The following is a 12259-nucleotide window of genomic DNA, read 5'->3' as shown; positions in this document are numbered from 1 at the left end:
CAGAGTTCCTCTGTGGAGATGGGAGAACCTTCCAGAAGGACAACCATCTCTGCAGTATTCCACCACTCAGGCCTTTATGGTAGAGGGACCAGACAGAAGCCACTCTTCAGTAAAAGGCACATGACTGCCTGCTTGGAGTTTGCCAAAAGGCACCTAAAAACACGATTCTCTGGTCTGATGAAACCAACATTGAACTATTTGGCCTGAATGCCAAGCGTCACATCTGTGCTCTTATGGGAGCTGTCAACTGTAGGACCTTATATAGACAGGTGTGTGCCTTTCCAAATCATGGCCAATCAATTGACAGACTATCCAGGCGAAAGCTGTGATCCCTTATTGACATCACCTGTTAAATCCACTTCAATCAATGTAGATGAAATGGCGGAGTCAGGTTAAAGATTGTAATTTAAAGCCTTGAGACAATTGAGAGATGGATTGTGTATGTGTGCCCATTCAGAGGTTGAATGGGCAAGACAAAATACTTAAGTGCCTTTGAATGGGGTATGGTAGTAGGTGTCAGGTGTACTGGTTTGAATGTGTCAAGAACTGCAATAGTTCTGGGTTTTTCACGCTCAAGTGTCCCATGTGTCTCAAGAATGGTCCACCAGCCAACTTGACACAACTGTGGGAAGAATTGGAGTCAACATATGCCAGCATCCCTTTGGAATGCTTTTGACACCTTGTAGAGTCCATGCCCCGACAAATGTAGGCTGTTGTAAGACCCAAAAGGGAGTGCAACTCAATATTAGGAAGGTGTACCAAATGTTTTTTACATTTTCAGTGTGTTTATATGGACACACCTACTCATTTAAGGATTTTTCTTTAGTTTGACTATTTTCTACATTGTAGAGTAATAGTGAACACATAAAAAATATGAAATAACACATGGAATCATGTAGTAACCAAAAAAAGTGTTAAATACATTTAAATCTATTTTATATTTGAGGTTCTTCAAAGTAGCCACCCTTTGCCTTGATGACAGTTTTCTACACTCTTGACATTCTCACCCAGCTTCATGAGGTAGTCACCTGGAATGCATTTCAATTAACAGGTGTGCCTTGTTAAAAGTTAATTTGTTGAATTTCTTTCCTTTTTAATGTGTTTGTGCCAATCAGTTATTCGGTGACAAGGTAGAGGTGGAATACAGAAGATAGCCCTATTTGGTAAAAGACCAAGTCCATATTATGGCAAGAACAACTCAAATAAGCAAAGAGAAATGACAGTCCATTACTTTAAGACATGAAATTCAGTCAATCTGGAAAAAGTCAATCCTGGAAAATAAGGTTTAAAGTTTCTTCAAGTGCAGTTGCAAAAACCATCAAGCGCTATGATGAAACTGGTTCTCATGAGAACCGCCACAGGAAAGGAATACCCAGAGTTACCCCTGCTGCGGAGGAGGGTAAGTTCATTAGAGTTGACTGCACCTTAGATTGCAGTCCAAATAAATGCTTCATAGAGTTCAAGTCGCAAACAGATCTCAACATCAACTGTTCAGAGGAGACAATGTGAATCAGGCCTTCACGGTCAAATTGCTGAAAAGAAACCACTACTAAAGGAAACCAATGAAAAGAAGAGACTTGCTTGGGCCAAGAAACATGAGCAATGGACATTAGACCAGTGAAAATCTGTCCATTGATCTGATGAGTCCAAATTTTAGATTTTTGGTCCCAACCGTCGTGTCTTTGTGAGACGCAGAGTAGGTGAACGGATGATCTCCGCATGTGTGGTTCCCACCGTAAAGCATGGAGAAGGAGGTGTGATGGTGTGGGGGTGCTTTGCTGGTGACAGTTTCAGTGATTTATTTAGAATTCAAGGCATACATAACCAGCATGGCCACCACAGCATTCTGCAGCGATACGCCATCCTGTCTAGTTGGCACTTAGTGGGGCTATCATTTGTTTTTCAACAGGACAATGCCCCAACACACCTCCAGGTTGTGTAAGGGCTATTTGACCAAGAATGAGAGTGATGGAGTGCTGCATCAGATTATCTAGTCTCCACAATCACCCAACATCGACCCATTTGAGATGGTTTGGGAGGAGTTGGACTGCAGAGTGAAAGAAAAGCAGCCAACAAGTGCTCAGCATATGTGGAAACTCCTTCAAGACTGTTGGAAAAGCATTCCAGGTGAAGCTGGTTGAGAGAATGCCAAGAGTGTGAAAAGCTGTCATCAAGGAAAAGGGTGGCTACTTTGAAGAATCTCACATTTTAAAAATATTTTGTTTAATACTTTTTTGGTTACTACATGATTCCATATGTGGTATTTCATAGTTTTGATGTCATCACTATTATCCTACAATGTAGAAAATAGTAAAAATAAAGAAAAACCCTTGAATGAGCAGGTGTGTCCAAACTTTTGACTTGCACTGTGTGTGTGCGCGCTCACACAGGTAACTGCCAAAATAAAGGAAACACCAATTTAAAGTATGTTTAGTAGGGCGTTGGGACACCACGAGCCAGAACAGCTTAAAAACACATTGGCATAGATTCTACAAGTGTCTGGAATTTTATTGGAGGGATACGATGCCATTCTGCCACGGGATATTCCAAAAGTTGGTGTTTTGTTGGTGGTGGTGGAAATACTATCTCCAGCACCGCTCTAGATTCTGCCATAAGCATACAATTGGGTTTACATTTGTTACCTGAGACAGCCATGGCATATGGTTGACATCGTTTTCAAACCATTCAGTGACCACTCTTGCCCTGTGGATCTGGGAATTGTCATCCTATGGGAGCATAGCCATGGAAGCCAAAATAATGGTCAAAATTACAATGTTTAAGCACTTTTAGTACCTCAGTAGGTAGAAAGATGCTATATAAAGCCAATCCATTATTTATATATATATATATATATTTTTTTTTAAATTTATTTAAGTAGGCAAGTCAGTTTATAACAAATTCTTATTTACAATGACTGCCTAACAAAAGGAAAAGGCCTCTAGATAAAAAAAAAATATATATATATATGACAAAACACACATCACAACAAGAGAGACCTTAGACAACAACATAGCAAGTCAGCAACACATGACAAAACAGCATGGTAGCAACACAACAGGGTACAAACATTGTTGGGCACAGACAGCAGCACAAAGAGAAAGAAGGTAGACAATACATCACGCAAAGCAACCACAACTGTCAGTTAGAGTGTCCATGATTGAGTCTTTGAATGAAGAGATTAAGAGAGAACTGTCCAGTTTGAGTGTTAGTTGCAGCTCGTTCCAGTCGCTAGCTGCAGCGTACTGAAAAGACGAGCGACTCGGGATGTGTGTGCTTTGAGGACATTTAGCAGAATGTGACTGGCAGAACGGGTTTTGTACGTGGAGGATGAGGGCTGCAGTAGATATCTCAGATTATTATTAAGATGGCCTGCCCAGAAATTGTATACATGAGCCTAAGCATGATGGGATGTTATTTGCTAAATTAATTCAAGAACCACACCTGTGTGGAAGCCCCTGCTTTCAATATACTAATTATCCGTAATTTAATTGTTTTTCCATTATTTTGGTTTGTGAGCGCTACTTTCAGAACTACTGGCTAAAAACGATACAAAAATACTGGGAATCTCTTTTTAAAGGATGTCCTCATGTTAATATCCTGTCTTTGTCTCTCTCTGCTCCCCAGATGTTCTTGACAGTGTACCTCAGTAACAATGACCAGCATTTTACCGAGGTGCCCGTTACCCCGGATACTCTGTGCCGGGACGTGGTGGAGCTGTGTAAGGAGCCCGGAGAGACAGAATGCCACCTGGCTGAGATGTGGCGCGGATCTGGTGAGCATTCTCCCCTTTACACCTGCAGATGCCTGTCAATCTGACAACTAACACCTGTAGAGGCCTGTGAAATAAGGAACCTGGACCAGTAACAATACCTATGATCTAGTGATTACTTGAGGAAAACGCATCTAGGCTAATCTTCTAATCAAACTTCAAGAGCGTATGAAACATAAATAGGGAGAGTTTTGAGACAAAATACTATTTTGGAAAGCACACAAAGAAGAGCGGTGTGTTGACTGTGTGCCAACTGGCCAGACTTGATGTGTCTACTGAAGAGCTCAACTTTGTCTGTGTCTCTGTTGCTAATAAGCTGGGTGTGTTATTCCCTAAAAAAACAGTCTGCACTGATGTGAAACTGTCTGTGCGTTCTAGGCTTGGAAGATATACTGTTTGTACTGGTTTTTTTTTCCAGAAATTATTTGGTTTGCTAACTTGCTAGCTGAGTGGCTAGATGTCAAGATCAAGCTTATTGGTTACAGCAGAGACATTCAAACACCTCCTGGATCAAGATCCCTGTTGCCTAAATGGTTTTATTTGTCAAAAACATTAGCACACATTGTGTGCAATTCCGGGAATACCGTATGCCCCGGTATGATACAGAAATGGTATGACAATCTGGATACTGCCCTACCCTAGTGTGTAATGACCTGATTATTTGACTGTCATTTTTTTGTTAAGAGTGACAACATGATCGATGTGGTTGGAACATTCTAACTACATTGGTGCAATAATCAACTATGTGATTAGTACTTCTGTATAATGAAGAGAGGATGGATGAGGGTGTTAAAGGTTGGAGTGGTTGACTAATAGGCCTGTTGGATCAGAACCAGCTCAGCTGAAAGCATCAACAATGTATCTTTGTCCTTCCCTGAGGTACCACCTCTCTGGGACATGAAGTGAAATTGTGACTCGTTTCAGGAAGCTAGGCGTATGTCACATGTCACTACTTCACTGGAGAGGCATTTGAATATAAACATGTTTTTTTTTTTATCAGAATGCGTTTTTTTGTAGAAATGCCTTCTGGAACGGGAACTGCCTTAAAACGTCTTATGAATGGAATCCCGTTAACGGGATCGATATGACAAACAGCCATTTTTCCAGCCAAAGAGAGGAGTCACATAAAGCACAAATAGAGAGAAAATGAATCACTAACCTTTGATGGTCTTCATCAGATGACACTCATAGGGCTTCATGTTACACAATACATGTATGTTTTGTTTGATAAAGTTCATATTTATGTAAAACAAATCTCAGCATACATTGGCGCGTTACGTTCACTAGTTCCAAAAACATCCAGTGATTTTGCAGAGAGCCACATCATTTACAGAAATACTCATTATAAATGTTGATGAAAATACAATTTTTAGACATTGAAATATAGATATACCTCTCCATAATGCAACCGCTGTGTCAGATTTCAAAAAAACTTTACGGAAAAAGCAAACCATGCAATAATCTGAGACGGCGCTCAGAAAAAAACAAACAATTATCCGCCATGTTGGAGTCAACAGAAATCAGAAATAACATAATAAATATTCCCTTAATCTTGGTGATTTTCATCAGAATGCACTCCCAGGAATCCCAGTTCCACATTAAATGTTTGATTTAGTTCGATAATGTCTATCATTTATGTCCAAAGAGCTACTTTTGTTAGCACGTTTGGTAAACAAATCCAAAGTCATGAAGCGCGTTCCTAGTTAAAGACAAAATGTCAAAAAGTTCCGTTCCTGTCCGTAGAAACATGTCAGACGATGTATGGAATCAATCTTTAAATGTTTTCAACATAAAACATCAATAATGTTCCAACCGGAGAATTACATTGTCTTCAGAAGTGCAATGGAACAGAGCTCCCTCATGTGAACGCACATGGTCAGAGCATGGTCAGCTCATGGCAGACCTGACTGATTCCTCTCTCATTTGGTCCCACTTCACAGTAGAATCCTCAAACCAGTTTCTAAAGATGGTTGACATCTAGTGGAAGCCTTAGGAAGTGCAACATAACCAATATCCCACTGTGTATTCAATCGGGGCTGGGTTGAAAATTGACCAACCTCAGATTTCCCACTTCCTGTTTGGATTTCTTCTCAGGTTTTTGCCTGTCATATGAGTTCTGTTATACTCACAGACATCATTCAAACAGTTTTAGAAACATCAGAGTGTTTTCTATCCAATACTAATAATATGCATATATTAGCAACTGGGACTGAGGAGCAGGCCGTTTGCTCTGGGCACCTCTGGGCACTTTTCATCCAAGCTACTCAATTCTGCCCCTGCAGCCATAAGAAGTTAATAAGAAACGTGTATGCCATCTGTAAATACGAATACAGTTGTTACATTTATTTGCCTAGTTGATTTAGCCACTGTAAAAGTCAGGAACCTTCCCACTAGCCATGCTTGGTAGAGATAATGGATGGGCTGGACATGCCGAGAGATGAGTTCGGATTGGTCTGCTATGTAGCACGCTTCTGCCTAATAACAAAGGGCTACTCTATGTGTAGGTAATCCTTTCTAACACAGCTTATTTTTAAGATCTCACAATTAACTACAAAAGTGTTGCTCTCCACTTTCTGGAGGACAGTTTTGAAATCAGTGAAATGCCCGGTGGAAACAGAGTATGATAGCTAAGGAGATGGAGAACATTCTGGCGTTTGATTGCAAATATGTGGAGGGAGTCAAAGGGAACACACGAAGGCAGTTGTATAAAACACCTGTCTCCGGATTACATCTTCAAACTAAGGACAACCATGGCATCCGTGACAGAGAGGGAGAAGAGTTCATCCATGGTTATGGGTAATTGAGTCTAGTTAGCTACATTTTCAGATATAAGTTTCTCTAATTTTGTCCGAAAGTCGTTTCCATCAAGTTAAAGCCTACTGTCAGCTACCTAGTTAACATGACCTAGCTGGCTCGCTAGCTAAAGTTACATGTATGATCTGTGTAGTACTATTATTTGTATCTCGGGGCCATTTGAATTTCTACATGTCTAAACAAAATACTCCACTATGCAAGGTAACATTTCACTGTACCGTTTACACCTTCTGTATCCTGTGACAAATGCATTTAGATTTTAGTTGATATAGTGTGTGTTTACCAGAGATGGTAATGTGAAGAACTACATGACCTGCACCAAAATTCAAATTAGGATACCACCTTAGGCCAAGTTCTAAAATTCTCCGGGAGAATGCCCTGCTTTTATTTCATCATGATCACACCCGTTAGCTATTTTCTGTCATTTGCTTGCTATCAACTTGTAAATAATGATCTTGTTGTGAGGTTATTTTCCTGTAACAATGAATACAAATGAGCTGAAGTTAAGACGTTGTCAGCTATATAATATGGTCATTATTTGAACTGGCTAGCCTGCTAACTTAACATTTTGCTAGGTAGCTAACAAGCTAGAAACAAACCAAAACATTGCTTAGAAAGTTGCATTTTGTTGCCTGGTTTGCTAGATAGACATATACTAAATTCATGTTCAGACGGATGGGTTTATTGGCGTCAAAATATGCAACCCACATTACTCCCACCTGGCAACCATCATTATGCACACCTGGACTTCATCTGTACCTTGATTACTTCCCCTTTTATTTAGCCCTCAGTAGCCTCAGTCTTCAGGCAGTATTGGTTGGTTGGTTTTCATGTTCAGTACGCAGCTCCTGTTTTCTTAATTTGCCTTTCATCATTGTTCCATTTTCTATCTCTGAGTCTCTACTTTTATCCAATGTATAAAAAATAAACACAATTTCCAGCTTTGCTACTTAAGTCTTGATTTAAATGCATATCCTCAAAATGTAGACTAGCCTCCCCCAGTCAGTCAGTGTGGTCTGATCGGATTCACAAACCACACGGCACCTGTCATACGACACACATTGACTGCTTTTCTTTTGAGACTAAATTACTAACATTTATAGATGTATGTTTGTCCAATGTATGGATGCTGGATTGGCAGTCGCATGCGTGTACATTTTTTCTACTCTTGTCACTTTAAATCAACGACATAAAACACATCGATACTGCTAGGCAGGGTTAGAATTAAACACAGATCTTTTTTGGGGATGATAGTGGGTTTAAACTTTTTTATTTATTTTAATTTTATAGGAGGTGCCCATGTCATTATTTCCAAATCTTGGTGGGATGCAATGATTTGTTATGGTTTAGTGGTGCTTGGGGAAACAATAACTTGATTCCGTAACATCCTAAACCTGTGTGTGTGTGTGTGTGTGTGTGTGTGTGTGTGTGTGTGTGTGTGTGTGTGTGTGTGTGTTCTCTAGTCTAACCCCTTCTTCTCTTCCCCACCTCCACTCCCCCATCAGAGCGACCTGTAGGAGATGGGGAGCGGATGCTGGACGTGCTTCAGCGCTGGGGACAGCACAGGGCAGAGGTGCGCTTCTTCCTGCGTCATGACCGAGCGCCCAGCAGAGAATCAGGTTAGTTCCCAACCACCTAACAGGATGAGATGGATACAGAAGAACAAAAGCATGCCACACACCACACATACAGTACCAGTCAAAAGTTTGGACACACCTACTCATGCAAGGTTTTTTAAATATATATTTTTATAACTATTTTCTGCATTGTATAATTATAGTGAAGACATCAATACGATTAAATAACACATATGGAATCATGTAGTAACCAAAAAAAAGTGTTAAATCAAAATATATTTTATGTTTGAGATCCTTCAACGTAGCCACCCTTTGCCTTGATGACAGCTTTGCACACGCTTGGCATTCTCTCAACCAGCTTGATGATGTAGTCACCTAGAATGTTTTTCAATTAGCAGGTGTGCCTTGTTAATTTGTGGAATTTATTTCCTTCTTAATGCGTTTGAGACACTCAGTTGTGTTGTGACATGGTAGGGGTGGTATAGAGAAGATAGACCTATTTGGCAATAGACCAAGTCCATGTTATGGCAAGAACAGCTCAAGTAAGAGAAGAGAAATGAAAGTCCATCATTACTTTAAGACATGAAGGTCAGTCAATCTTGATGCAAAAAGCATTAAGTGCTGTGTTGAAACTGGCTCTCATGAGGACCGCCACAGGAAAGGAAGATCCAGAGTTACCTCTGCTGCAAAGGAGAAGTTCATTAGAGTTACCAGGCTCAGAAATTGCAGCCCAAATAAATGCTTCAGAGTTCAAGTAAAAGACACATCTCAACATCAACTGTTCAGAGGAGACTGTGTGAATCAGGGCTTCATGGTCAAATTGCTTCAAAGTAACCACTACTAAAGGACATGAGTAAGAACAGGAGACTTGCTTGGGCGAAGAAACATGAGCAATGGACATTAGACCGGTGGAAATCTGTCCTTTGATCTGATAAGTTTGGCTTCAACCGCCATGTCTTTGTGAGACGCAGAGTAGGTGAACGGATGATCTCTGCATGTGTGGTTCCTACCGTGAAGCATGGAGAAGAAGGTGTGATAGTGTAGTGGTGCTTTGCTGGTGACACTGTCAGTGATTTATTTAGAATTCAAGGCACACATGGCTTGGCTACAACAGCATTCAACAGCGATACGGCATCCCATCTGGTTTGCGCTTAGTCGGACTATTATTTTGTTTTTCAACAGGACAATGCCCCAACACACCTCCAGGCTGTGTAAGGGCTATTTGACCAAGAACGAGAGTGATGGAGTGCTGCATCAGATGACCTGGCCTCCACAATCACCCGACCTCAACTCAATTGAGATGGTTTGGGATGAGTTAGAGCGCAGAGTGAAAGAAAAGCAGCCAAGTGCTCAGCATATAACTCCTTCAAGACTGTTGGAAAAGCATTCCAGGTAAAGCTGGTTGAGAGAATGCCAAGAGTGTGCAAAACTGTCAAGGCAAAGGGTGGCTACTTTGAAGAATGTAAAATATATTTGTTGAACACTTTTTCTTTTGTTACTATATGTGTTGTTTTAATGTCTTCACTATTATTCTATAATGTATAAAATAGTAAAAATAAAGAAACCCTTGAATAAGTAGGTGTGTCCAAACTTTTGACTTGTACTGTATATACAAATGTTCATAAACAAACGAGACTGTGTAAAGACACAGCCCTCTTATCAATTACGTGACAAGTTGTTAGAAAGTAGAAACTCCCTCCCCACAAGACATGGATTGTACAACAGAAGCCTAAGACCCCCTTGATCCACATATGCCTACCGATTGCTATTACAAGTCTTCAAATACCAGACAAGCCTTCATTGACCTAATGCTCCAGGGCTGTCATTGTGAAGGGGTGTTCAAATCACATCTCTATAAATGAGTTAGTCCTCTGGTGGTGGGGATCCTCTCAGCCCCTTGTTGCGTAACTACTAAGCCCTTGACCCCTCACAGCTTGGATCCGGCTCTGGGATTAGATGGCTGTTTTCCTTTCTTGACATTTTAGCCTGTTCTTTTTTTCCCCCACACTGTTAGCTTGTTTGTACTTAGGCCATGTCTTCGTATTTGGCTCACATTGCGTTCTTTCCGATAGAGTTCGTTAGCCTTGTTAGTTAGCCTTGTGATACAATCCGCTAACTAAGCATTTTGTTCTCTCCTATAGAGAGGGCGTAGCCTTTTTTTTTCTCCCATCTCCTTTCTTCTTTCTCATAAAATGAGCTGAGCTAGCTACCAAAAGAGATGGCTATTTGCTCCATTAAGTTAACTAAGTAGCCTATTAAGTTAATTTGCCAATGTGATATCATTACCTTGTAGGCTAATTATTTGTCCAGAGTTAGTTTTAGTGTATTATTTTGCCCCAGAGTAGTCCCCAGGCATAGCCCATGATTGTAACAGAGGTTGTCCAAATGTTTTATTTAAGTTACTTGGTAAAGGCTTTATCTTGGGCCGGTGCTCAAGGGATTAGATCAGGTTCATTGGCCCCCTAAAACCTCCCCAACCACACAAATACGCTACGCATGTGCACCTACACACATTCTGACTCCACGAGCAGCTCCTCAGAAACCCAGAGTGCTGTAGTAAATTTGGAGATTATGACCTGTCTCTGGCGACACTGATCTCATTGTGCTGGCTGAGTGGTTTAGCTCGTTGCTAATGCTGGCCAGTCTGTATTTGTGTAACCTCCTTGTGAACCCTACTCTCCAGCTGAAGGAACCTTTTGCAGAACGTGTGTCAGTGTATGGTATCTGAGCGAGCAGTCGCTTTTCAGTTTTAATTCCAACGAACACTTTGCAAGAGTTTCTCATAGTTTCCTAAGCAGACTTGGTGGCTTTTTAATGTTTCCAGTCCCCCAAAAAACTTCTGCTACTTTACTCTTCTCTCCGAGTGTCTTTGACTGAGGTTTTGGTGTGTTTCAGGTGGCTCCCGAGGATCAGACTCAAAGAGGAATGGAGTGAAGAGCCCCTCAGATAGACGGATGGAGAACGGGGTGAGTTCAGAAACCATTGACTTTAGACAAACACTTGGAGACCTTTTTAAAACAGTTTTTCATTCAGTCACTCACCGTGTGCAGTATACAGTTGTATACAGTTACAGTGTACATGTACATTTCCTATCCTATGATTCGTTGGCCTGGGCTATGTTTGACCATTTCCTCTCCCTGCTCTTGGTATGCTGGTGTTAGTTTCAGACTTTTGAACCTGTAACAGCTATAGCTTCCAAAGACAAGGAGCGAGAACAACCGGTTTGGTTACTCCTGTGTCACCAATCACGCAAAAATAAATCCCTATATTTGAGCTTGTGCTATTTACCCACATGCAGAGACTGTACTTGTTCTACTTGGCTTCAGGCCTGTCCTGACAGATGCAAAACACATATTTCTCTTGGTTTGGAGTGAGAGAGAGAGAGGGTGTTTGTACGTAGACTATTCAGTGTTTGTCTTACATTACCAACTCTCGTGTGTGTGTGTGTGTGCGCGCGTTGGCGTGTGTAACTGACTCTCTGTCTGTTGTGCAGGTGCCGGCCCCACGGATGGACATGACTCTGGCTGAGCTGCAGGAAATGGCTGCCAGACAGCAGCAGCAGATAGATGCACAGCAACAACTCCTCGCCTCCAAGGTAACAAGGGAGGGAGGGTAGAAAGAAAGAGAGGGAGGGTAGAAAGAAAGAGAGGGGGGTAGAAAGAAAGAGAGGGGGGTAGAAAGAAAGAGAGGGGGGTAGAAAGAAAGAGAGGGGGGTGGAAAGAAAGAGGGGGGTGGAAAGGGGCTAATGAAACATGGATGAAGAAGGAAACCAAGAGAGAGCAAGGGGGGTCAGATGAAAGAGGGAGATGCGGAGAGCAAGAGAAAGTGAAAGAGGGTGGGTAAAGTGATGGAAATAAATGGAGAGATTTAAAAACAGAGATTGGGTGAGAGAGGGAGGGGACTATTAAAGACGAGGACAAAGTGATGGAGAAAAGTTGAGAAGGGGAGTCATCAGGGAGAATATTTTTTAAGGAATAGGAAGAGATTGCAAGATAACCCTTTTGATGAAGCATCTGGTTCATGGGATGGCCTTGAGCAGGTGGAGTGATGGAGAAGGTAACAAACAGGAAAAGTGTGTGTGTGTGTGTGTGTGTGTGTG

At 41.4% G+C, this 12259-nt stretch overlaps 1 protein-coding gene across 2 annotated transcripts in view; it reads left to right on the top strand.

The window, feature by feature from the left end:
- Window positions 1–12259, top strand: part of LOC118400256 (apoptosis-stimulating of p53 protein 2-like) — a 58662-nt gene that overhangs the window by 15719 nt on the left and 30684 nt on the right. For both annotated transcript variants that reach the window (XM_035796940.2, XM_035796931.2), the window contains exons 2-5: window positions 3625–3772; window positions 8089–8202; window positions 11056–11126; window positions 11654–11755. In XM_035796940.2, the coding sequence (XP_035652833.1) occupies window positions 3625–3772; window positions 8089–8202; window positions 11056–11126; window positions 11654–11755 (435 nt within the window). The remainder of the gene's footprint in view (window positions 1–3624; window positions 3773–8088; window positions 8203–11055; window positions 11127–11653; window positions 11756–12259) is intronic.

The sequence above is a fragment of the Oncorhynchus keta genome, chromosome 2 (genome assembly GCF_023373465.1).
Source record: "Oncorhynchus keta strain PuntledgeMale-10-30-2019 chromosome 2, Oket_V2, whole genome shotgun sequence".
NCBI lineage: Eukaryota > Metazoa > Chordata > Actinopteri > Salmoniformes > Salmonidae > Oncorhynchus > Oncorhynchus keta.
This window is presented reverse-complemented; position numbering and strand designations above follow the sequence as displayed.